Here is a 24,272-nt window from a genome sequence, read left to right on the forward strand (position 1 = left end):
CCGAGGAAGAGAGAAAGGAGGAGAGATGAGCTGGAGATTGGACCAATCACCAATGGCAAGTGATTTGCTCACTCATGCCTTTTTTTTTTTTTTAAGATTTTTATTGGGGAATTGGGGGGATGGGAACAGTGCTGGGGAATTGGGGAAGGGGAACAGACAAGTTGCTGTCCCTTCACTCTTCAGTATAGTTGTGGAGGACGTTGCTTCACTGGCCCAAGTTGGCACCATCATTGTGCTTTTCCTGGGTGAAGCACATCAGTTGCCGGCTTCTGGATGGCCGCTCACGGCGACTGCTGGCCGCTCACGCTGGCTGCTGGCTACACACGGTAGCCCATGGCAACCCACTGCCGCAGGGGCTGCAGCCTACACCGTCGCCGGTGACTCACAGCAGCCCAGCGCCACTCGGCCGGCCCCTCACTCATGCCTTTTTAATGAAGTCTCCATAAAAACTCAAGAGGAGGGGGTTTGGAGAGCGTCCTTCTGGGATTCACAGGTAAGGTGGCATGGAAGGGGCGTGCTGTCAGTCTCCTGCTTGCTGCTTCGCTCCTCTGGCTCCAAAGGGCTGATTACAGCCTGGTGGCCTTAGACCTCCGCTGAAGAACACAGCAGCCACCAGCCACATGCAGCTACAGAGCCCTGGAAATGTAGCCAGTCCAAATTGCTTTGTGCTGTCCGTGTAAAACTTGTACTGAATTCCAAAGTCTTTGTACAAAGAAAAGGAATGGTAAATATCTCATTAATCATTTAAAAATATTGATTACATGCTGAAATGATAATATTCTGGTTATCTTAAATAAAATATATCATTAAAATTAAGTTCACCTTTTTAATGTGGCTCCTAGAAAATTTAAAATTACATATGTGGCTGGTATTATATTTCTTTTCTTTTTTTTTTGTAATATAATTTCACCAATTTATTCAAATCTTCAAAATAGTCTTTATTCAGTATGAAAAGATCCACAAGTTAAGTGTACCACAGTGTAGAGAGAGACATACAATGCTGACCTTCCATAACAGTCAATGGTACAGTCAAACATCACATGTACAGAACACAAAATTTAGATGAGCTGAAATTATAAGATAAAAATCAATTGCTGAAAACAAAAATAAAAATATTAAGGATCATTGAAATATTCTTTTTTTTTTTTAAAAAAAAGATTTTTATTGGAGAATTGGAGGAGGGGAACAGCGCTGGGGAATCGGGCAAGGGGAACAGACAAGCTGCTGTCCTTTTGTTCTTCAGTCTAGTTGTGGAGGACGTCGTTTCACTGGCCCATGTTGGTATTATCATTGTGCTCTTCCCAGGTGAGGCAGTCACATCTAGATGTCCGCTCACGGCAGCTCTTAGCAGCTCACGTTGGCTGCCAGCCACTCAAGGTAGTTCACGGCAGCCTACTGCAGCCTACGCCATCACTGGAGACTCACGGCAGATCTGCTCCAGGTTGAGCTGTTGTTCACCATCTTAGCTGTAGAGGACACAGCGTCACTGGCCCTCATGTGGGATCCAAACAGGGGCCCTGCTGCTCAGAGCTGGCATCCCAAGCCAAGTCTCAACCAACGTGCCACTCGGCCAGCCCCATTGAAATATTCTTAACCCTAATGAGATTTCACTGGACTCAGGTCATTTTGTTGTGAGACATTCACAATATGACCCCATTAACCCAGCTAAGGAATTCTGGGGAGCCATGAGACACTCAGACAATAAATGGGAACCAATTTTTGATCTGAGAACTCCTCTTAATTTGGCTCTAAAGTCATCAGGCTTGTGAAATGCATCCTCCTTCTTGTCCCCACCACATTTTGAACAAACTGTTGTTTACAGTACAGTTTGCATTACTATCCTATGTTCAAGCAAGTTCAGTTTTTCTGGCACCAAAGCAAATTTGGGTTTGGATCATGTATGAAAAGACAGCCCATGAGGGGGGTCCAAAAGGCACCCTCTACTTTTGCCTGAAAAGATGCAAAAGCAGAAGTAATGGAATCTGTGCTTCTGGCACAGAGGGGTTTCAGGGGGTCCTTGTGAAAGGCTAGGTAAGAAATGACAAGTGGGAGAAATGCAAGGAGAGAGGGCAATCAGTCTGAGTGGCTTTCTGTCCTGCACCATTGACTCAAGAGATTGGCTGGAGGGAATGGAAGGTTAGGGTTGAGGGTGGGATGTGTGGGACAAGGGCTGGCAAGAAAAAGGCAGACAGCTAATGCATTTCATTTATAACAAGTAATATAAATCAAAGACTTCAATAAAGACCAATCAGAATAATTTGGCAACTTTAATTCTTAGGAAGATCAAAGTTCCCTCCAAACCTAATTTATTGTCTTATTACTAAAAGCAAAGCCCAGTATGGTACAGTATTACTCCAGAAGAATTAAAGGAAGACCCTTAGGGCTGCTTCACCCACATTCATTTTATGAATGGATACCTCCCCTGCCTCAAAATGCCTTAGGGAGGTGCCGCTACCATTACAGGGTTCCTTATTAAGTTTGAAAATTGCCTGAAAGTTTGGGCACCAGAAAGACAGCCAAAACATGTGTCTAAACTGCAGCTTCCCATTAATATGACTAAAGCAGTTACATTGTGAGAAGCGCTGAAAGTATGTGATGTCTTTCCCATCAGAAGTGGCCTTGGTTCTTCACCAGGTGATGTACACACCTTCTGTGCCACCTATGAAGAAGTTTCCCTTCTGCTGAGTTCTGAGGACATTGGCTCCTTGCATGACTGCAAGCTGAGCAGCATGGGGAGGGCATCCTAATGCTGGAGAAGAATGTTGTCAGCAGTAGCCCAAGCTCCAAACCTGGCACCTGCATTATACCTTTCTCCACCAGCACTGTTGAGCCAGGTGGGTAGATGGGATCAACTAGATAATAAACCATGAGGACTGTGGAACCTAAAGGTCCAACACCCACAGATTGGGCCATGGGAAGGTACAGTGAGACACCAGGAAATGCAGCTGACATGGTGGGACTGTGGTAGCCCCTGGGTGCACAAAGCTGGGATGATAGAGCTCTGAGCAGGCAGGTGGAGCATCAGTATAGGATGGAGCCTGAGGAAGATGCAAGGTCTGAGGGTACCCTGGATTCCCAGGAGGCTGCAAAAGGTAGGTTGGCTGCATTGGATATTGACCGTTGCTGTTGTTCATGGTGGCTGCGGGTCCAGTTTGGCTTGACGTTGTGGATGGTTCTGGCATCATATTTCTACTGGACAATGCTGCCTTGGACTTTTCAAACACAGCACACTCTCTGCCTCATAAATAATCCCAGTGTTCTCACAGTGACAGAAACCTTCAGCTTGCTCATTATTACTAAAGTATAGATAGCCACTACCATGCTTTGGCCATTTGTTCTGTGCTACACTCTTGTTACGAATCATTTCGTTTAATTCTCACAGCAATGCTATGAGGGGGGAGCGCTGGCTTTGTCCATTTTTCAGAAAAGGAAAACTGAGGCTGGGCAGAGAAGTTAGGTCACTTAGCCAAAGTCTCACAGACAGGAAGGGCAAGAGCAGACATCATGAGCGGACACAAGTGTGCACATCCGACCCCTTTGTCCAGCATCTTCACAGCCACACCATGCCATGGACTCTCCCCACCACAGAGACCCCCAACATTCTCAGTCTTCAAATCATACCAGGTCCTCCCAAAACACAGGATCTGGAGTGTTCTCACCCTCAGAGACCCCCATTTATCCCTTGGTTCGTCCATCAGGCCTGGATTTCCACGTTGTGCTGACCTAGTGAGCACAAGGATTCTGACTGAGAGACTACCCCCCATCCCCAGGCTCAAGGGTGGGCTCTTTACACTTCAGAATGTGGGCTGAGTTAGTGGCAGGGCTGCTCCGGGTTCCAAGAGGTACACCTGGCCCAGGATGCAGGCAGTGTTATTGCTTGTGAGATGTGGGGGCCATGAGTCCCCTCTCAAGCCTGTCTCTAAAGTGATGTTGGGAGCACAGGATTTCCCTCTTCTCTGCCACTTATGCATATTTGATAAGGCCCCTCACATGCATATCTGATCAAATCCCTTCTGCTTCAAGGACTCTCTCCACGCTCTCATCCCATTTAATTTTAGGATGAGGTTCAACAAACCACCTGCTCACCTCTCTAGTCTCATCTCCTTGTCACTCTCACGTTCCAGTCTCAGGCCATCGGAAAAATATTTTAAACCGGCGATGCCCAAATACATAAATGGGCAGAATGTATTCATTTGTTTAACGGTGTCAGCTACTAAACTAGATACTATGAATACAATGGTTAATCAGACAGATCGCTATTGTCCAAACTAAAAACAATCAAGGCCAAGCTCCTGCTAATAAGAGCTCCTCACGTGAAAGAGTGATCATTTCTACAGATAAATGACACCTCAGTGACCAAGGAGCACCGTCAGAACACACAGAAAAGCAAAACAAGTAGGGGGATTTTATTTCCATAATTCCAGGGAAATTATCCCAAGCCCTCCTGAGTCATTTCAACTCCGCTCCACGAGGGGGCGCGGCAGGACCACTTGAGCGGGTTCCGCCCGAGGAGACACCTCTCTAGGCCGCAGCCTGCGCCGGAGCCACCTTTCCGCCGGCCGTGAGCTGTTCAAGTATCTTGGTCGTGTCGTCGCCGTTGGTAGTCGTTGCACGTCATCTCCTGACATCCCCAGGTAGCCACACCTTCCCGCCAGATCGGCTCTTGTCTCCGCTGCTGTCCCGCACCATCGGTTGCTGCGCCCAGGTGAGTCCACTGCAGGGAGCACTGGGCACGTGGTCTGTGCCTCCCCAATAAGGGGAAACTGAGGCCCAGGGTGCTAGGAGAGCCGGCCGGAGATCAGCTCGGACCCCAGGCCCGGCCCCGGGTTTTGTGCCCGCCCCCTCCACCGGGCGTGGACCTCGGGATTCGTGCCCTCGAGAAAAGAGCCTCAGGTCAACCGATGCTGCTTCTAAGTGGGTGGGTAAGGGCGTCGGAGCCCCGTCCTCACCCACCCCGTGGGGAAGCTTTGTGCCCACTAACGGCCAGAAGCGGATCCGGCAACACGTGGGCCCGACGTCCCGCAGCGAGTCGTGCAGAGCCGCGTGTGACCCCGGGCCTAAAGGGAGCCAGAGCCCCCCTGATATGCACTGCCCCCACCACGTGTGACTCCTGTCATTTGATGCTCAAAGCCACCGGTTTGTTGCCTACAAAGTGTCCTTATTACCATAATTCTTTCTCCATAATAGATTTTGAAGGAAAGTGTTGAAACCTCCATTTACAGACATGTTGACAGCTTTAAATTAAAGGACGCTTGCAGGGCCCTGGAGTCTGGATTCCTGTCGCCCTGCTCTGCACTAATGCCCCTCCCCCGTGCTCTTCCCTGCCTAGGCCTTGCGACTGTGTGGCTCCTGGCAGACAGGACAACTGTCCCTTGGATGGCTTTGGGGGCTCTGCCTGAGCCAGCGCCCTTTTCTCCTGCTGGACCCTGATCTGCACTGTGCGATGCGCCCCCACTGTATCCAGGGGCCCTGGGTGAGTGCTGCTGCTCTTGGGCACCTTCGATTTGGAGCTCATTGCCTTTCTGCCCCACCTGGAGCTCCGGCGGGCCCTGAGAGCTGTCTTGCAAAGCCCTGTGCAGGAAGCCTGGTGATGTAGATGGGGCTGGGCTTGGGGGCCAGAAAGGCCTGAGTTTCAGGTCCTGACTCAGCCTCTCCTTAGCGCTGTAACCTTGGGTCAGTTTCTTCATTCTCCTGTCTTTACTTTCCTTCAGGTGGGGGGACTGGAAGAGCTCTGGGGGAACAGAGGCCTTGTCTGTGTTTTTCATTATTTTTGAACCCACAATGCCGGGCACATAGTAGGTACTTGGTACATATTTGTAGGGTAAATGAGAAAATGTAGGGGGCCGGCTGAGTGGCTCAGTTGGTTAAGAGCTCACTCAAGAGTTTGAGCTCTGAGCAACAGTGGTTCGAGTCAGCCCGAGCTGAGCAGCCGCGGAGCTGCCAACAGGTGGCGGGATGGCTCAGCTAAAAAAAAAAAAAAAAAAAAATGTAGGCATTTTTAGCAAAAATGGGTCTTCCTGTGGGCTCTCTTGTTGAGTGGCGGTAGAACCTATATAAAGTGATGATAGTGCTTGGGTCCTGGGCTTGGCTTGGCAGCTTTCTCCTGCTTGGGCAGATAGTGGGCTAACCTGGGCTTTTCTTCCTGGCTCACCTGCCATTTTTTGCCCCTGCATTCGAAAGTGATTGTGGGCTGCCCGTGCCCTGGTCATTGATAGTGCAGGGAGAGCAGTTGCTGAAAGCATTTCCCCATGTTTGGAGGGTCCACCCCTGTCCCTTCCAAACCCTGGAGCTTTGCCACACCTCCTGGAGCTTCCCACCACCTTTCAGATGCCTCCTGGCCCCTGGTGTCGTGTTAACTGAGTGCGCTCTCTGCCTGGCTCAGTGCTGGGATCTGTGAAGCTTTCATAGAGGAGAAGGAGAGTGGGTCCTGCCTCAGGGAATGTAGGGACTGGTCCTAGAGCCACAGCTGTGGTCTCTTGACACTGGTCTCGCATTTCAGCAGCCTTGTGTTCTTTTCCATCCCTGTGTTTGAAGCGTTGACAGGCTGCCTGTGTTCTGGCAACGCAGGCAAAGGAAAACTTGCAAGGTTTTCCTCGCCTTCGGAGGATCCATGCTTATTCCTTCCAAACAGGACAGGCTTAGGTGACGGTGGCAGTGACTGAGAATGAGATAGACTGAAGATCCAGGGAGACAGGCTGGCAGTGCATTCATATACTAAGACCCGGATTCCCCAAGTGGCTTTCTGTTGATGAGCAAGATGGTTTTCTAGACAAGTTGTAAGCAGTGCCAAGTGGCCAATCAAGTGGCTTCTTATCCTCTGCAGGAGTGTCATGTGACTGCTGTTCCGTGTCTAAGAGGTGTCCTCAGGGAGAACCTGAATTATGAGGTCCCAGGTAAGTGGTGTCCTGTCTGTTTCTCTTGAGCTCAAGCTCTGTGCAGGCTGCAAGGCCAGAGGTGATGAGGTGTGAGGCGAGAGAGTGCAGGCCAAGGCTGCTGTGATGCGGAGAGGAAAACAGCAGTGTGTTAGCATGGACAGAGGACTGCATTTTAGAGTCAAATCCAGATTCATAACCGGCAACCAGCTGAGCGGTCTTCTATGAGCCTGAGTGAGTCCTGTCCAATGCTCAGTATTGGTACCACTCACACCCAGTCTTTCAGAGCACAAGGATTCTCAACATATCTGCTGTTAGTCTTCCCTTCAACTCTTGCAGGGACTGGTAAATAATCTCTGCAAATCAGATGTGGCTTCTGTAATTTTAGGTTGTAAATCTGGTCGTTGACCTGTCTGCTGGTCTGTTCCCAGTTCAGGCCATTTCTCAGGCTGCTGGCAAGGGCCTCCCGCCTCAGCTCACTAACTGCCTTTTTCTGCACCTGCATTCGAAAGTGATTGTGGGCTGCCCGTGCCCTGGTCATTGATAGTGCAGGGAGAGCAATTGCTGAAAGCATTTCCCCGTGTTTGGAGGGCCCATCCTGTCCCTTCCAAACCCTGGAGCTTTCGTACACGTCTTCCCACCAGTTTGTGTTACTTCCTGGTACCTGGTGCCCTGGCTCATCGAGAGCCCCCTTTGCTGATCAGGGCCCTGCCAGAGGGAGTTTATGCTTCTGGGCTGGTCACTCTCCTCCTAGGGCTCCCCTCCTGGAAGCTTTCTCTGCCCCACGCCCCCAACCCCAATCCATCACAGCCCTTCCCACCTCCTCATCCTCACCTCTCAGCGCTATTCACACCTGGAAATTGTTGATTTGCTTTATCAGGCCCCCAATCTGTGATCTTGAGGGCATTGCCTCTACCCGGGGCCTGACATGTGGCACCTGGACAAAAACAAACAAAATGAGGAGGTAGAGACGTGGAGACGATGTTGTCAGGTGGTAGGGCTCATCTCTACCTTGAGCAAGCCACCCTGCCCCAGGCCGAGGCATTCCCTGATCTTCTCCCACTGGAAGTGCTGTTTCTCTATTGAAAGGTCACTTTTTATGGGCTGCCTTTAGTCCTGGCATGAGCAGGGCCCATGGTCCCCCAGGGGTGGTTTTCCCTCTGCCCTTAGATTAAGGGTACATACTAGTAATCGAGCTGGGGCGAGCACAGTGTAGTTGAGAATATGTATGTAAGCAGCTCTTACACTCGATGTAGACATGGGGCCTTCCCACCACCCAGCACCCCTCCCGGCTCCTGCCAGTCGCTGCCAGTCAGCCATGGCACCCTGGCCTCGCCAATTTTAACATAGACTGCTTAGCAACGTATTCATCACAGTTGGCACATAGGCTAACACAGCTGCTACTCCTGATCACAGATGATCTGCGGACCCCTTCCTAGAGTTCATTTGTTCTTGTTGCCGAGACAGCAGTGTGGCAGTTCAGTAACATCCTGCGTTTGTGGGTGCTGTAATCTGCCAGCCACTGCCAAGTGCTCTGTGCCCCAGGGCCTTCTGCGAGTACCCGTTCATGACTTGTCTCTTACAGAGGGGTCTGTGCATGCAGAGGTGCCATGGGAGTCATCAGTCATCTTCATGTCAGTCTTCATATCAGCTGGGCGCTGGACCATGGGGCCCTGAGATAAGGGTTTTCAGATCATTTTCTAGAATTTTGTTATTTCGCTTCTGTAAAGTCACTGTGCATGATCCCTGGGGCTTGGGTGATAATGTAAGGGGAGTGGAGGTAAAAGTGGCATCCCATGAGTTCCCAGTTGAGTCCCTGCTGAGGGGCAGTCCCTCACAGGGGAAGGACCTATAGAAACCTGCTTAGGTAAAGGGCTCCCAGGGGCTGTGATGGAAAGCATGGAGATTTAGACAGCGGAGACTCTGGTCCCACATCGAAACCTGTCTGGCTCTGTGACTTATTCTCAACCTCTACTTGTTCATCTGAAAAGCAAAGGTGGGATAGCAGAGGTTAGAAAATTTTTTTTCATGGTGGTGTCATGACCACACGATCCTGACCTCGTCCAGCCTAAAAGCATTTCCAGTTTTTCATCCTGGAAGTGTCTTGACTCTCTGGCTCAGAGGTTTTATGGGATCTTTGCAGGACACAACAGAAGCTAGGGCTCTGCTTGGCTCAGCTGCTCTCGCCGACTCAGGCGATTCCTCGTTCCTCAGGCCCCTGGCACCAGCCTCCCGTTCTTCCCGGCTGTCTTTCTGTCCCTTTCTTCTCCTGCATCCGAAAGTGATCATGGGCTGCCTGTGTCCTGGTCATTGATAGTGCAGGGAAAGGAATCACTGAAAGGAGTTTTCCCTGTGTTGGAAGGGTCCAGCCATCCCTTCCAAACACTGGAGCTTTCACACACTAGCTCTTTTCCCCACCGTTCCCTTCAGAGCTTGGGCCTTTCTGGCCCCCATGTGATATGGTGACTGCCAACCCCCTGATTTGTGGGGTTCACTTTGTCTTTTCAAGTTAATGATCCTTGGGTCAGAAACCAGTCCATACATTTATATTTGGACCTCACACTAGAGTGAGTCAGATGGTGCCGAAAGGCATGGGTGAGGATTGTAAATCGTGGGTTCTGCTTTACGAACTTATAGGATTGGAGGACCATTCATAATAATACACTCTCCAAGACAGCCGTGACTTAAATGCTCACTTGTGTGTTGTGTTCACTCCTTTACTCTTTCTCGAGCACAGCATGTATTGCTTCTCTAGGAGCCGTCAGTAATGTCAAATAAATGGAGAAAGAAAAAAATAAAGGTGGGGGCCAGATGTAGGGGCAAAGAGAGGTTCTGTCAATTCCAAATCAATAAAGTTTTCATTTGTCACAGTCCAGAAGATTGAGGAGTGTTCTTGTCAGTCACGGAGGAGAGAAGGGCATATTGACTGATCACTCTCCTTTTGCTGACTTTTAATTTGTGCCTTTGTGGGTTCTCTCTTGAAAAGGGTGACCCCAGGGGTCGACTAGAGAAATTCTCAGGTCTGTGGATCTCTGAAATCTGTATTTGTAGACTCAGGACTCCGTAGCCTGCGTCCTGGTTCATGTGAGACTACTGTGCTGCTGACTGGGCACCCAGACATGTAGTTTGCCATCAGCAGATGAGCTGACCTGCCTTTGCTCTGCAGGTGTGTCCTGTGGGAGGCAGACACCTGCGATGGTGCCTTCACTTTGTAGGCTTAGAAGATGCAACATGGAGCCCTGAGAAGCTCGTCTTGGCTGAGGTGGTCAGGGTACCCATCCCATTGATCCCCACTTTTGGTTTGAGGGCTCTTGTCTGGCTCCCCAGTTCTCTTCCGTTGACAGTCAGGTCTCTCGTCTTTGAGGATGGGATCCTGTTTTGGGTGCTATTTTTGTTCCCACCTCATGATGATGTGAAGGTGGTGAGAATAACATATGTGAGCCACTTGGTACAGGCAGCCATCTAATAAACCTGAGGTTTCCCTTGTCTTTCAGACCTGCCCTCTGCCCGTTTTGCAGCACAGGCCCACAGCCTAGCTCCTGGGCTTGGGGCTCCTCGGCCAGCCTGGAGGATTTAGTGGACAGTGGTGACCATTTGGAAAAGAGAGTTTATCGCCCTCTCAAGCGATTTGCCTCCCAAGTTTGGTAAATCAAACCTCTGGGTGGAGAGTCCTATGGATTGACTTGAAATTCACTTACGTAATGTCTTCAAGCTTTGAGGTGGTTTTCTCATTTATCCTTTAAATGGGCCTGGCAGTCTTGACCTTCAAAGATCTCGGCACCTAACAAGTCTTGCTGGGAGTTGATCTTCCATTTGCCTTTCTTGGCAGAGTCATACTAAGTGGATCTTTGCAGAATAGGATGACAGCTGCTGGGGCCTTGTGACAGGCTGGACAGACAAGTAATGACAACTTGATGTGAGAGCTGCTGAGGATGGTGGTCCATCCCTTTGTTCAAGATGCAGCAGGACCTCAGTGTCAAAGCCTCTGACAGTGAGCGCTGGGCTGTTTTCCTGTGGATTACTCTTATCTGGTCAATTGCCCTGATTGTGAACTGCTTGAAAGAAAATAATTTATTTTAAAAACTGGGCTTTTAAGATGTTTTTTCCTTTATTGCCCTTTCTGTTCTGGTGATAATTTAGTTCAGTGTGCATAAAATGAGAGCTTGGGCCTGGTTGATGGGGACCCTCTCAGTGAAGTCACTTGAGGAGCAGTGCTGGAGACTGAATGCTTGTATGCTTCCTCTCCCTCCTAGGGCAGCCTTGGATCGGAGACTGCTGAAGGAAGCCCCCAGGTTATGAATCAGTGACCCTCAGGATAACTTGGCACCTGGGTTTGCTGTGGATATTTTTCACCAAGGTGAGTTAACGCTAAGGGCTGGGAACCCACAGCCAGAGGATAAGCTGTCCGCAGACGGGAACTCCAAACCATTGCTCTCACCTGTCCTTTCTTTTAGATTCTCTTGGTATTGTTCGTGGACACCAGAGGGGCAAAGAATGGAGACGTGGTCCCCAAATGCAGCCTCACCACAGCTCCTCCCTGCTGCCTGCTCAGAGCATCATGGAACGACTGTTCACGCTGCACAAAGAGATCAGAGGAAAAGCGCTGGGACTGGGGGTTGGGGTCCACTTCAGCTGGCTCTGAGTCATGACAACAAACAGCACCCTTACAGGGCCATGACGGGGGGGCCAGCCCCGCGTCTCTCTTCCATGCTTGGAATGACTTGAGTAACCAAGAGTTTTTCTCTGAATCTGTAGCTGCTCTTCACTTTCCTGTCCACCTACCCATTCAATAAACCTTACAAACTTGCTCCTTCTGCCTTTGAAGCCAGTATCAAGCCATGTGCCAGCAGGCCTAGGCATGGAGAAAGTGGGTCACAGGCCAGACGTTGTTTTCAGTGCTCGAGCCTTTCCTGTCACGCCCCTAAGGTTTGGCACATGGGCTGTTGTTGGAAGTGTTCAGTGAGGACTAGGAGGTGAACAGGTGATGGGAGAGGCTCAGAGGTAGGACCCATTGAAGTTGAGGGTGCTAAAGAACAGTCAGGCCAAGGCTTTGGAAGGGGGGCTGGTGACAGGGTGGACTGGCATGAGACAGGTGCTGATGTCATTGAGAAGGCTGGGGTGGCCTGGCGTTCTGGGTCCTAGTTCACCTGGGATTGAGGGGTTTCCTGGGACGTGGGACTTGCATTGCTAAAACCGGGATAGTCCCAGGCAAACTGGGATGAGTCGGTCAACTTATCTGGGGTATAAATTACATGATGTCAACTTGAGAAGACAGGTGACCGAGTAAAGGTGGGAGCAGGGTGAACGTGGAGCAGCTGCCATTGGTGGATGTTGGGGGGTGTCCTCAAGGTCAGGCTTTTTGGAGATCATTGGGGTGAAATCAGTAACTGCGACAATGTGATGATGGCTGTGCTCAGGACGGGCATGCGTGAGCTTTCTAATCCCATTTTACAGATACAGGGGGTCTACAGGAGAAACTAGGTCCCAAAGGCCATGGTGAAAGGCTGGAGGGAATTGACCAGCCTCTGCATCTGAAATTGAAACCCCCTTGGCTGGGCTGAGGGAGGCCGAGTCCCGGCTGTCAAGCCTGCCTTGGCGAGCCGGACACCGTAATGGTCTCCACTGCAGGGGCCAGCATTCTTCGTGGGTGAAATGTGCTCCGCCAGCCAGTTCCTGGCAGAGGCTTCCAGAAGTCGAAGGTCCTTTTTCTGCCTTGCCCTTCTCTGTAAGACCTACCCGAGGACCATCCTCTGACTTCTGTTGCCACCTTCAATCAGCTGGTCGTCGCTGCCTGCAACGACGCCAAGAGAAGGAGTCGGGTCCACCTGAGAAAGTTGGCGATGGTGGTTAATGCCAGTTGCTGTGGTGTGGCAGCAGCAGAAATGTGGGCCGGTCCTTAAGTCTGCCTGGAGACACCAGGCACCTCTGACCAGACACCACGTCATTGTCATTCCCGCCTCGTTCCACTGCAGTATGTGAAACAGGAGCCACCCCAGGCCTTCAGGACCTGAGGAAATCCTAGAGGAGCATGACAACCAAGGTGACCCAGGAACCAGGATGAAGATGGAAGCGTGGTCCTTGCCTGGGAACTGCTGGGTACCAGAAGGTGCGGTGGAGCAGCTGGTGGGAGCTTCCATAGCAACATTGAGAGCCAGGAGAATGGAGACATGGACAGATTGAAAGTTCATTCATTAAAAAAAAAAAAATGAAGATGGGATGGCTGAGTGGCTCACTTGGTTAAGAGCGCGAGCTCTGGGCAACAGGGTCGCTGGTTTGATTCCCGTGTAGTCCAGTGAGCTGCGCCCGAGCTGAGATGCCACTAAGCTGCCAACAGATGGCAGGCAGGATGGCTCAGCTGGTGAGAGCACGTGCTCCTAACAACAAGGTTGCTGGTTTGACTCCCGCATGGGATGGGCTATGCCCACCCGCAACTAAGATTGAACATGGCACTTTGAGCTGAGCGGCCACGAGCTGCCGACAGGTGGCTGGATAGCGACTGGACTTGGAGCTGAGCGCCGTCCACAACTAAGATTGAAGGGGGAATTAGGACAATTCCCCCAATAAAAACTTAAAAAAAAATGAAGCTATGTATGAGCCAGACACCAGGCAAAAAATAGGGGTACGATGGTGAATAAGACAGTTTGTGCCTTCAAGGGGATCATTGATAAGTATATAATGTTTGTCATTTTACTCAGTTTTGTACGCGTTTGTCTTTTTGTTTCAGGTAGAAGAGCTCCTTTCAACATTTCTTTAATGCAGGTCTTGTGGTAAATCCCCTCAGCTTTTGTTTGTCCCATCTCAATAAATACACAACCAAGGAAGTGGCAAAATAAGACTTTTGAGCTCACTTCTGTCTGACTTGTTCCCTTAACCATGACATCAAATGACACGTCCAGCTAAGTTGTTCTACGTGTTTAACGTTGAGCGGGTGCTTTGGGCTACGTGGTAACGACACTGCTCGTGCTTTTTTTCCTTCACCAAAGTTTATTCTGTATTCTAGCAACAGACAGGTAGGGAGTTGGGGTTAAGCTCCCCAGAGTAAGGCTCGGGGCAGCTGCACAGGGAACAGGGATGTGGGGAGGAGCAGTGCGGGGTGTAGGATGAGGGTGGAGAGGGTGGGCCGTGATCAGGCGTGTCGTCAGCTGTCAGGCGCCCTGGTGGTTAGTGTCATGGGAGAGAGGATGATGGGCAGAGCCCCTGGGGCGCCACAGGGCAGGGGAAGTCCAGGTGTGGTGCCAGCCACTCCTCCAGCCACAGTTGCTGCTCCTCCTCAGTCTTCAATTTTGGCCCCCAAGAGCAAGAAGTTCTGGAGAGACGGCAAAAAGGGCAGACAAGAAAGAAAGCTCATTGCCTGGGCTGCATACGAGCTTCTTGAAAGGGAGTCCTTTGAAAGGAGAAGCAAGCTCTTAACTCGAATGAAGAACGAGGTCAGTGCAAAAACCAAGCTCGTAAGCTTTTATAAAAGGAGGCCTTTATAAAACACTGTCCTTATCAGCTGTCTGCCCCCTGGAAATTATTTGCACTTCCTGAGCTAATTTCTGGAAGGCATCCACGAAGGTCCCTTTCCTCCAAAATTTTTTTCTCCTAGGATGCTGCCTGAGTTTTCATGTCTGAGAATGGAGTCCCAGATGATCTTGGAGTCAGAGCCTATTATGAACATCAAAGCAGTGCAAACTAGTACTTCTGGGTTATATCATAAAGTGTACTGTCATTGTCCCTGTCCCCTGCCCCTGGTAAGGCTTTTCCACTACAAGGTCACTTTTTCTCCAAGACCATCCCTTGCTACTGTGGGTGGGAAGGCTTGCCAGTGGCCCAGTGGAGACTCACACCATCAGGGGGATTCTGGGCTTGTCCAGGTGGCCCTGCAACCCAGAAGTGGTGCTAGTCTGACCCCGTGGCACACTCTCCTGCTGTACGTGGCTAAAGGGCCTGGCACGTTGTAGCTACTCAATGAACATATGTGACCTGAATTACTGAGAACACCTATTCTACAGGAAGCCAAGAGTCCAGATAATCAAAACCTACCATTTATATACCAAAATTCAAAAAAATATTATTTTCTAGGAAAATCAGGTCCAGGATGTAAGTGGGAGTTAGGGGCAACCCTGAAGTAGGCCTTCCAGGAGGTCTTCGAGCTCCCCGCCCAGACCCCACTTCTCACTGACCTCGTAGATTTGGAACTTGATGCTGCTGATGTAGATGTCCTTTAGCAGAGGGAGTGGGAAGCCCTCCTTCAGCTTTGCTGGAAGGTAAACAGAGAGAGGTGGGCTGGACGGAAAAGACTGGGGAGGTGTGAAGACAAACATTGCATTTGCTGCTGGCCAATGAGAGTGGGCCACTAAAACCAGTAGGCTGTTGGATTCAGGGATGGGTTTATCTTGGTGCGGGGAGGCGGGATGCATAGAGACAAATGCTTTGGAAACGTGTCTTCAGGAGCAGACAGCCGCTTGAGCTTCTGTTAGGCCTTTCAAAAGCCTTCCCTCAACCACCACCCAAAGTGGACGGGCTGAGCCATGCACTGTTTATATGTGTATCCAGGGTCATCCCTGAGGACCACCATCTCCCTCACGGTCTCTCTTCCAGGCCAGTTTGGCTGCTCTTATCTCTTGGTTGTAAAAGGCAGATAGTGAGGCCAGCTGGAGAGGGCCGGGACTGGGAGGGTGTCTGCTGGCTTCTCTGGCAGTACTGTCCCAAGTCCTACTTCCATCAAGGTCACCAGCACTTCAGTGACCCTACCTGGCTCAGAACTCAGGTGTGCTGGCTCCAGGTGTTCTCCACCCTGCCACCTGGAATCCTTCTCCCTGAGCCTAACTCCTTGTGCTTTGGGACTCAGCCTTCACTTCTTGGACTGACCTCTAAGTCAAGTTCAGTTCCTCCTAGCAGTCCTCTGTACCTCCTATTGTGGCATTAATAAAACGTACAGGTCTGCCTTCCCAACAAAGCGTGAACTCTTCCATGAAGGCAAGGATCATGGTTGCCAGCACCTCAGCCAGCATGGAGAGAGGTCCGACTTGTTGAATCCTACGGAAAGGATAGAACTCAACCTTTGCATGGGGCAGTCAGTAGCAGCTATTCTTACCGTTGATAGAGGGGTATACCAGGTAGGTTGCGTAGTAATTGAAGACGGATTCCATCAAATTTACCTGGAGCAGAGGAGGGGCCAGAGCAAAGGGATCAGATAGGACATGAATAAAAACAGGAGTCCAAGGAAAGAACATCTGTCCCACCTCTGGTAACATCGATATGTCATCCCATCTACAAGACGGGTTCACAATCCCTCCAAACCCGCGATCTCTGAAGTTCTTTCTCCCTAAATGCACGCAAGCTCATTTTATGGCAAAACATGACCTGAACTATCATGGTGCTATTTAGCTTTCCTTTATTCCACTTTGTGTGAATATTTTAAAATTTTGTTGTGAAAAAATGTGTTGGATTATACAGTGCTGCCCCAGATCCTGCTGAAAGTATAACACATGGTGCATGCCTCGTATTACCTCAAAAATTCTCAATTCTGAAACCCATCAGTCCTAAGGGCTTTGGATAAGGAATTGTGCACCTGGGCCTCTATTACTCTACTAATGAACATATATTGAGAGCTTACTATGTGACATTTTGTCAAAGTGTCTTAATTCATTGCCTCACTTCATATTACAGCCCCCATTTGATGTAGATGCTATTCCTTTTTAGCCAAGGAAACAGGTTCAGAAAGATTAAGTGATTTGCCCAAGGTCACACAGCAAGTGGCAGAGCTGGTATAAGAATCCAGGTCTATCTTCCTGCAAAGCTCATGCTCCTAATCCATGTCCTGTCGACCATTATATAGCCCTCAGGCAGTGCCCTTCTTGGAGGGTTAACTTTCAGGCGTGATGTCCCATTTCCTGCGAGCCTGCAGTGCATCTCTATCTGGAACCTTGTCGCTTCTCCTGGAGCCCCATGAAGCCCTGCTTGGAGAAAACATCAAGAAGCAGAAAGCAACTCACACTGAAGAAACCGATGTTGGAGCGTATCAGTTCCAATTTCAGCTTACTGCGTAGAGAAGAGAGAAGCATGGTCAGCCCAGACCACGCCTGGTATTTTTGCGCATTACCCCAGTGGGGTGTGCACTGCTTACGGGCAAGGGTGTTTCAGGGGCTGGGCTCCCAAGGGTTCCTGTGCAATGTGGTTCTTGTGCATTTAAGCCTTTAAGCATGCACTGTGATTTAAGAAGTGACATGTTGAAAAACTTATCTGAGCATCTTTGATAACTTGAAGAAATTATGATGGTATAAATATTAACTGGAGAACATGGACTATAAAAAGTAATGCACTGTATGCCTCCAATTACATAGAAATATTTTTTAAAAACCGGAAGAAAACATGAAACTATTGAGTGAGAGTCTCAATGGGGCAAGGTTATGGATGATTTTGTTTGTTTGTTTTTTTAATACTTTCCTAATTCCCATTTTCTTTCTTGCTGTGAGCATGGATTATTTGTATAATATGGGAATAGACAATAAAAATGGAAAAGAGGCACCACAAATGATGCTGGCAGGCAGCTGGCAGCCGCTGGAGTGAAGGAAGGCAGAGCGACTCAGGCCACCTGGATTGTCACCATAAAAGCGGAACCTTATTCCCCTCCCCCCACCCCCGTTGACGCTTCTAGCAGGCTTTCCTTTGGGCTGCGGGCCTGGTTCCCTCATTCAGGGATCCTGATTGCCGTGGACAGAACTCTGCTTTCTGCTCATGGGATAGAGTACTTGTAAGCATTCCTTGGTAAAATCTTGCCTGAGTTCCTCTCAAATCCTTCTCACTTTGCTGTCTCCTCATTGTCTCAGCCCTTGTCTGTCCTCCCTGATATCGCAGAGACCCCCCCGTCCAGATCTATGCATAAACTCACATTCCAGGACTTCCCAAAGCCCCACATGCTCAGCATTAGTGTCTCTTTTTAAAGACATCTTTCAGAGATGTTTATTTTAATGGAGCCAGGGCATTCTATCAGCCAATAGGCCTCTGACCCTGAGGCCTGGAATTCATTCCTCTGACGAACCCTTTGCACCTGTACCTCTCGGGGAGCAGCACCCAGAGTGGGTGAGACGTGGGGCACAGGTGAGGCCTCTGGACAGAGGACACCACTAGGGCAAGGCCCAGCCCCAAGAGGCGGTATAGTCCCCGCTGCCCAAAGCCCGAACTCTCTCCACTGACTAACTGGTTAAATAAATACCTGCCTATTGATTGGGTGTCTGGGCAGTGGAGCAGTAAGCAGTGGCTTGGGGGCACCTTTAATCCTCCATCCAAAATCTCCACTTTTTGATATGGAAGTAATATTGACAGTTTTTCTCAATCTGATACGTAAAATCCTTGCAAACACAGCTTCACATCCTACCTTCTCCAGCTAGACTGTGGTTCCTAAGTACCCTCTTTGCAGAAGTTTCGGCTCAAATGAGGAGCCCAAAGTGACAGGGGACTTCAAGGTAACCTCTGCTACCTAGACAACTTTTCTTGGCTTCTGGCTTTTCCCCTGCGGCTCTGTCAATATGCCTTTTCCAGAAGGACATGGGATCAGAGAATGAACCAGCCCCAGTGGAGACCTCTGTTTCCAAGGGGCAGCCTCAGCCCTATCGGTGAACCAGACTGGATGCTCTGACCACCCACCCCACTCCCTCTCCTCCAAACCCACCCATGGGCTCTTACCTTCCTGGAGTCAATGAACCACTGATCCTACTGGAGCTCACATTGATGGTGGCGGAGACATTGGTTCTCTAGAAAAGCAAAAGGGGATCACGCAGACTCTCAGACCACATCGCATCCTGTTGGCTCCCAGGAGACAAATCTCCAGAAATAGAAACCACAGCCAGATGTGGGACATATGGACAGAAAGAAGCTACTCAAGGATTATGGACTGAGGATGCAAGATGTTGGTGGCTCCACAGCTGACTTTAAGAAAGGTGAGCTGATAATTTCGGAGGTCCATTGTAATGGAAGCATCAAGAAGAAGGAAGAAGCCCAAATTAAAGACACAGGGTATTCAAATTGGGAGACTGTGCACCTATAAGCATGTCTGTGCTTTGAAGCAGGCTACCAAGGGAAGTTCAGAGGGTCCTTGTCAGTTACATGATTTGCAAATGTTTCTCCCATTCTGTGGGTTCTTTTTGCACTTTCTCGAATGGTGATGTCCTTTGAAGCACAAAAGTTAATTCTAAAGTTAATTCTAATGAAGTCCAATTGACCTATTTTTCACTTTGTTGCTGGTGCTTTTGAGTTGAGCTAAGAAGGCTTTGCATAAACCAAGGTCATGAAAATTTACTACTATATTTTTTTCTAAGAGTTTTATAGTTTTACCTCTCACATGTAGGTCTATGATCCATTTGGAGTTAATTTTTGTGTATGATATAACGAAGGGGTCCAGTTTCTTTTGCATGTGGATATACACTTGCCCAGGCACCATTTCTTAAAAGTCTGTTCTTCACATTTAATTGTGTTGGTCCCCTTGTCAAAAATCAATTGACTATAAATATGAGGAATTAATTCTGGGTTCTCAATTCTATTCCATTGATTGGTATATCTATCCGTGCACCAGTGCCAAACTATCTTAATTGCTATAGCTTAATAATAAGTTTTGAAAATAGAAGTATGAGTTATACAACTTTATTTTTCATATGAATTTTTGATAGAGCTTGTTATCTGGCAAAAAGGCCAGCTGGGATATTGATAGGGGTTATGCTGAATCTGTAAATCAATTTGCAGAGTATTGCTATTTTAAGAGTTTTTTAAATTTTATACCTTCTTTAGAAAGGTAATTTGAGGGCAAGCCATGTGGCTCAGTTGGTTAAGAGCTTGCTCAAGAGTGCAAGCTCTGAGCAACAGGGTCGCAATTCGATTCCCACATGGGTCAGTGAGCTGCGCCTGAACTGAGCTACCAACAGGTGGCAGGATGGTTCAGCTGGTGAGAGCACGTGCTCCTAACAACAAGGTTGCCTGTTCGAAATGGTGGGCTATGCCCGCCTACAACTAAAGACTGAACTTGGCACCTTGAGCTGAGCTGCCGCCCAGGTGGCTCAGGGGATAGAGCGTGCGCTCTTAACAACGAGGCTGCTGGTTCGATTCCTGCATGGGATGATGGCTACACCCACCTGCAGCTAAGACTGAACTTGCACCTTGAGCTGAGCGGTGCAACTGGACTTGGAGCTGAGCTAGCTGCGCCCTCCACAACTAAGACGGAAGGACAGCAACTTGGCTGTTCCCCTTCCCCAACTCCCCACTACTTTTCCCCTCCCCCAATTCTCCAATAAAATTAAAAATTAAAAAACGTTAAAAAGGAAATTTGATTGTTTTCATTTATAACAACTTAAATAGGGTTATGCTTTAAACAACTTTTTGTTACAAACAGCAATGAGAAAGCTAAAATCTTCAACTCTGCTGGAGCAAATGACTGCTAAGGTTTCTTGCAACTCTGACATTGTATGATTTGATTAACGATGTCCTCGGAAGCCTGGCTGGTCAGACCAGAATTGCAAGGCCCACTTATGCCTCCAGGGGAAACCAATAGCCTCTAGCATCTATCAGCTGTGTGCTCTCTCTTGTCTTTCAGCTGAGATAGAAGCTTACACACATGGCAAGCATGACCCTTTGCTGCCCCAGCCAGGATCACACTTACCACCCTGAGCTGGAAGAGTGGTTTGAGCTCAGAGGAGTCGGGCAGGAGGGCGCAGATCTGGACGTTCATCACTGGCATGAGGGTCACATTTCCAGGGGTGAACATCAGGAATGGAGCTGATTCGGGTGACATCTCAAGCACTAGCTCCATATTGGGGTACAAGCTGGCCAGCTGGAGAAAGAGGGCAGAGACTCAGGAGAGCGCTGGAAACAGACAGAGGGACCCTGAGCTGTCCTGGGGAAAGCCAGAGGGTGGATTCCCAAGGCTCAAATCTCTAAGGGCTGGAATCCAGCAGTAGAAATATCACAGGATGGAGCGATTGTATTTTTCAGAACTCCCTTCCAATAGACGGCTGATGTGATTGGAAAGGGCACTTGGATAAAGTGTCTTGGATGGATGAGACACCCCAATGGGCATGTTCTAATAATGACGGATGGTCACCATACTGCTTTGTATGCTGGCCAGCTTGGGTTGATTGTGCGCAAGTTTGGGGCTGAGCTGAATTGCCTGGTTCAAGAAAGGGGGGGCCGAGTGTTCTCTACTCTGCTCCTGCCACTTTTCAGCTATGCGCTACATAAACGTCAAGGAGATGTCCATTATCTGCCTAGCCCCAGATTATTAGCCTGCCGTCCATTGTCCCATCGAAGGATCCTCTGTATTTGCGCCGGTTGAATATTGTTATCGCCCATGTGTTCCTCTCTGCAATCAGAGGGGCAGGTACTATTGTTGTCCCTATTTGACAAATGAGGAAACTGAGGCCCAACAAGATTGAGTTCCAAAGATACAAAACAGCAGACCCATACACAGGCAATCTGAATCCAGATGCTGTGTCTTTATGCCACAAGGAGTCAGAGAAACGGGCATTTTGTACAAAAACATTAATAACTTTTATCTCTACCCCCTGTTCTAATTGGTAAGCTGTTTGTCTGGAGAAAGTCTATGCACAGCTCATCGATGTCCGAATACAATCTCCACATTTGGCCCAGGTCAAGGGGCTTGCCTTGTCCTCCATGATGTGTGGGCAGAGATCTTACCTGAGGAATCATGACCCCGAACGATTTGGTGTGCAGGTGAATTGGAGAGTTAAGGGGGATCTGCAGGAGGGTAAGCAAGAAGCTACTTGAAAAGCAGGATATCATGGTAGTAAAAGGTGTGGACTTTGAGGTCGGACAGCTTGGGGTCCACCATTCACTCGTTGACTGATTGTTGACAAACGTTGTTAGGTTCTGTATCTGTAAAATGGGAATGATATTAGCACTTGCTGCACAGGGTGTGCAAAAATTAAATGAGAGATAATATATAGGCAAGGCACTAAGTGCAGTGCCTGGAACATAGACAGTCCTTGATAAATGTTATTGTTATTTATTATTTCTCAGGACGCTCCCCTAAAGGGCCAGTGGGGGCTGATTTCATGCGCTTCCAGATATGGCTTCCCTCCAGCGCTGTTTCTCACCCTCTCTCATGGTGTCATTCTCTACCCACCCTTATGACCTGCTGATATTTCAGCCTGGGGGACCCTGCCTACACCAGTCCACAGCCACCTTCCTGGATCTCTCCTCCCTCAAGATCTCCACTCTTTACCTGGGTGGCTCCTATAGCAGTTAGCATAGTGTGGACTGCGGAGGGGCACAGCGCACCCCTCCCTTCAAGGGGACCAGGGACAGGAGGGCAGCTGGCCGATGGCCTTCCTCCACCCCCCTGCCACTGCCTCACATTCAGGCCCCACACAAATCATGCTGAGGCCACACTCTCACAGACAGCTCCCAGCCCCTGGTGAGCACTGCTGGGGTAGTAGAGACGGAGAATTTTGCCAGATCACTGCCAGGATTTGAGGCGAGAGTGTAAGCAAGAGACTAAACAGAAAAGGCCGCTGGGCCCCCCAGTCTTCCTTTTTTCCCTGTGGCATGACACCCGTGAGGGTCAGATGTACCCTGCCGATGGGGCGGGGGTGGAGTGGGGGTGGGGAGTTGGTCATCTCATTGCAAGAAGAGCCCTGAACAAAAGGCTTCTGCTGTTTATGGACCCAGAGAGAAGAGATGGAGAAGGGGAAGAGCCAGGAATAGAAAAGTACTGACTACCGAGTCAGACTGGAGAAAACTGTCTTTAGGCCCCCAGGAAGGGGTCTCAGCAGAGGCACCTGAACAGTGTCCCAGCTAAGGTTCCGCCTCTCCCTCCATTCATAAGGAGGCCTCTGAACGGAGGTGTCTAGGCTAGTAATGCTAATACACCAGCCCAGGGTGGGGGTGGGGGCGGGGCTTGAGTCCTTGGCTGCAGCTCCCTCCAGAGACTGCCAAGCACTGGCCATGCTCCGCGTCTGGTCTGCAGAGGCCTGCCTGGTAAAGCCTGTGGACTTGCCTATGGTCAGGTCTGAAAGATCACACTTAGGACTTGAGCCTGGAGCCAACTCCTCACATTTCTCTCTGTATGTGTGTGGCACCCCTCTAGTGGGCAAGCATTGCTCTTTCTTGCCTCCCCATCAGCTTGGCTGAGACTTCTCAGAACCACGCAGCAGCAGCACCTCCCCTAACCCAGTCTGTCTGCCTTCCCTCTCCCTTCACAGGTCTCAGGACTGCATCGCAGTCTGAGGGCTCTCACACCTCTTCCTTCTCTCCTGTACCCTTCACAGGCGCTTCCCGAATATAATGCTTACAAGTCTAAGGCTGCTTGGGATCTGCTGCTCGGAGGACCTGATATGACACACCAGAGTCTGTCTGATTTTTTAAAGTACTGATAACAGTAGCTAATATGTACTGTGTGTCAGACTCCTTGCTCTTCACCGTCTCTCTCTCATGGAATCCCTGGGGAGCCACATGCACAGACAGGGAAAGTGAAGCACAGCTTGACTTTGAACTCATGTTGGGCAGGCTTCAGATTCCACATTGTTCCCCTAGCACCCTAGCGCGCCCACAGCAGGTCTACAGTCCTACTGGATGCTCTCCCCTGGGATCCCCAGCCTCCTCCATCTCCTACTCACGTGCTCATTTCGGATGGTGAAGTTCATGTGCCCAGCCTGGTGGTAAACCTGGCTGGCTGTGTTGAAGGCATATTCGGAGACTGCAAAGTAGATCATTTGGTCATGCATCTGGGGCAGCCTGATGGGCGGAGCACCAAAGGGGACCCGGGAGCGCTGGCTTAGGCCAAAGAATTCACCCTGGAGACAAAAGGACATATCAGCTACCCAAGGCTCCTGCCAGAGCGGGGGTCAGGCAGAGGCATCCAAAGCCTGCCTTGGGGGGCACCTCTTGTGTCCTGGGTGGTGGTCAGGGTGGCAGGTCCTCTCCAGAATGTGGGACCAGAGGTCCTGAAAGAGTTCCTCTGGCCCCACATCATCTAGGTCTTGACAGCTCCCTGAAATCCCCCTTTGGGTCGGAGAGTATGTCCTGTGTTCTCCCAGGCTCAGCACATAGAAGAGGAAGCACAGCCAGGGGTGAAAAGCGTGGACCCTGGAGATTGAGTGTACGGGTTTGAATCCAGGTCCGCCACTTACTAGCTCTGGGACCTCAGGCAAGTCATCAACTACAGCTGTCTCAGCTGTAAAATGAGGATGATGCTAATAGTGTCTACTTCATGCAGGTGATATGAAATTTAAAGAAGCTAAGAAATACTTAGAACAGCATCTGGTACATAGTAAGAAGCATATAAGTGTTAATTAAATAAAATTGGAGGGGATGGCACTCCAGGACCTGGCTCGACCCACAGGGGAGTTGTGGAAGAGACAGGGATGAAGACGGGGTGAGCTAGTTACCGATTACTGCTGTAACAAATTA

General features: G+C 49.6%; 1 protein-coding gene, 1 long non-coding RNA gene and 1 pseudogene across 4 annotated transcripts; 1 reads left to right on the forward strand and 2 right to left on the reverse strand.

Moving 5' to 3' along the window:
- Nucleotides 1-520: 520 nt before the first annotated feature.
- Nucleotides 521-3,134, reverse strand: LOC109372123 (DAZ-associated protein 2-like; annotated as a pseudogene).
- Nucleotides 3,135-4,510: 1,376 nt separating this feature from the next.
- Nucleotides 4,511-11,682, forward strand: LOC109372119 (uncharacterized). Of its 3 annotated transcripts, XR_002121995.1 has the most exons (7): nucleotides 4,511-4,705; nucleotides 5,330-5,473; nucleotides 6,824-6,893; nucleotides 10,367-10,516; nucleotides 10,702-10,863; nucleotides 11,126-11,229; nucleotides 11,327-11,682. It is a non-coding gene; the product is annotated as an uncharacterized LOC109372119 (long non-coding RNA). The 3 variants fall into 3 exon arrangements; XR_002121996.1 differs by lacking the exon at nucleotides 10,702-10,863; XR_002121994.1 differs by lacking the exons at nucleotides 10,367-10,516; nucleotides 10,702-10,863 and having other exon boundaries at nucleotides 4,514-4,705.
- A 2,381-nt stretch (nucleotides 11,683-14,063) lies between these two features.
- On the reverse strand, nucleotides 14,064-23,540 carry LOC109372129 (lipopolysaccharide-binding protein-like). Its single transcript, XM_019625063.1, has 8 exons — nucleotides 23,480-23,540; nucleotides 21,540-21,737; nucleotides 20,506-20,676; nucleotides 18,543-18,610; nucleotides 16,853-16,898; nucleotides 15,952-16,015; nucleotides 15,038-15,114; nucleotides 14,064-14,178 (listed from the first exon to the last, which is right to left on the reverse strand). Exons 1-8 carry the CDS (start codon nucleotides 23,504-23,506, stop codon nucleotides 14,143-14,145), a joined length of 687 nt encoding a protein of 228 aa, XP_019480608.1. The 5' UTR covers nucleotides 23,507-23,540; the 3' UTR covers nucleotides 14,064-14,142.
- Between the last annotated feature and the right edge of the window lie 732 nt (nucleotides 23,541-24,272).

The sequence above is a fragment of the Hipposideros armiger genome, unplaced genomic scaffold (genome assembly GCF_001890085.2).
Source record: "Hipposideros armiger isolate ML-2016 unplaced genomic scaffold, ASM189008v1 scaffold_613, whole genome shotgun sequence".
Taxonomy (NCBI): domain Eukaryota; kingdom Metazoa; phylum Chordata; class Mammalia; order Chiroptera; family Hipposideridae; genus Hipposideros; species Hipposideros armiger.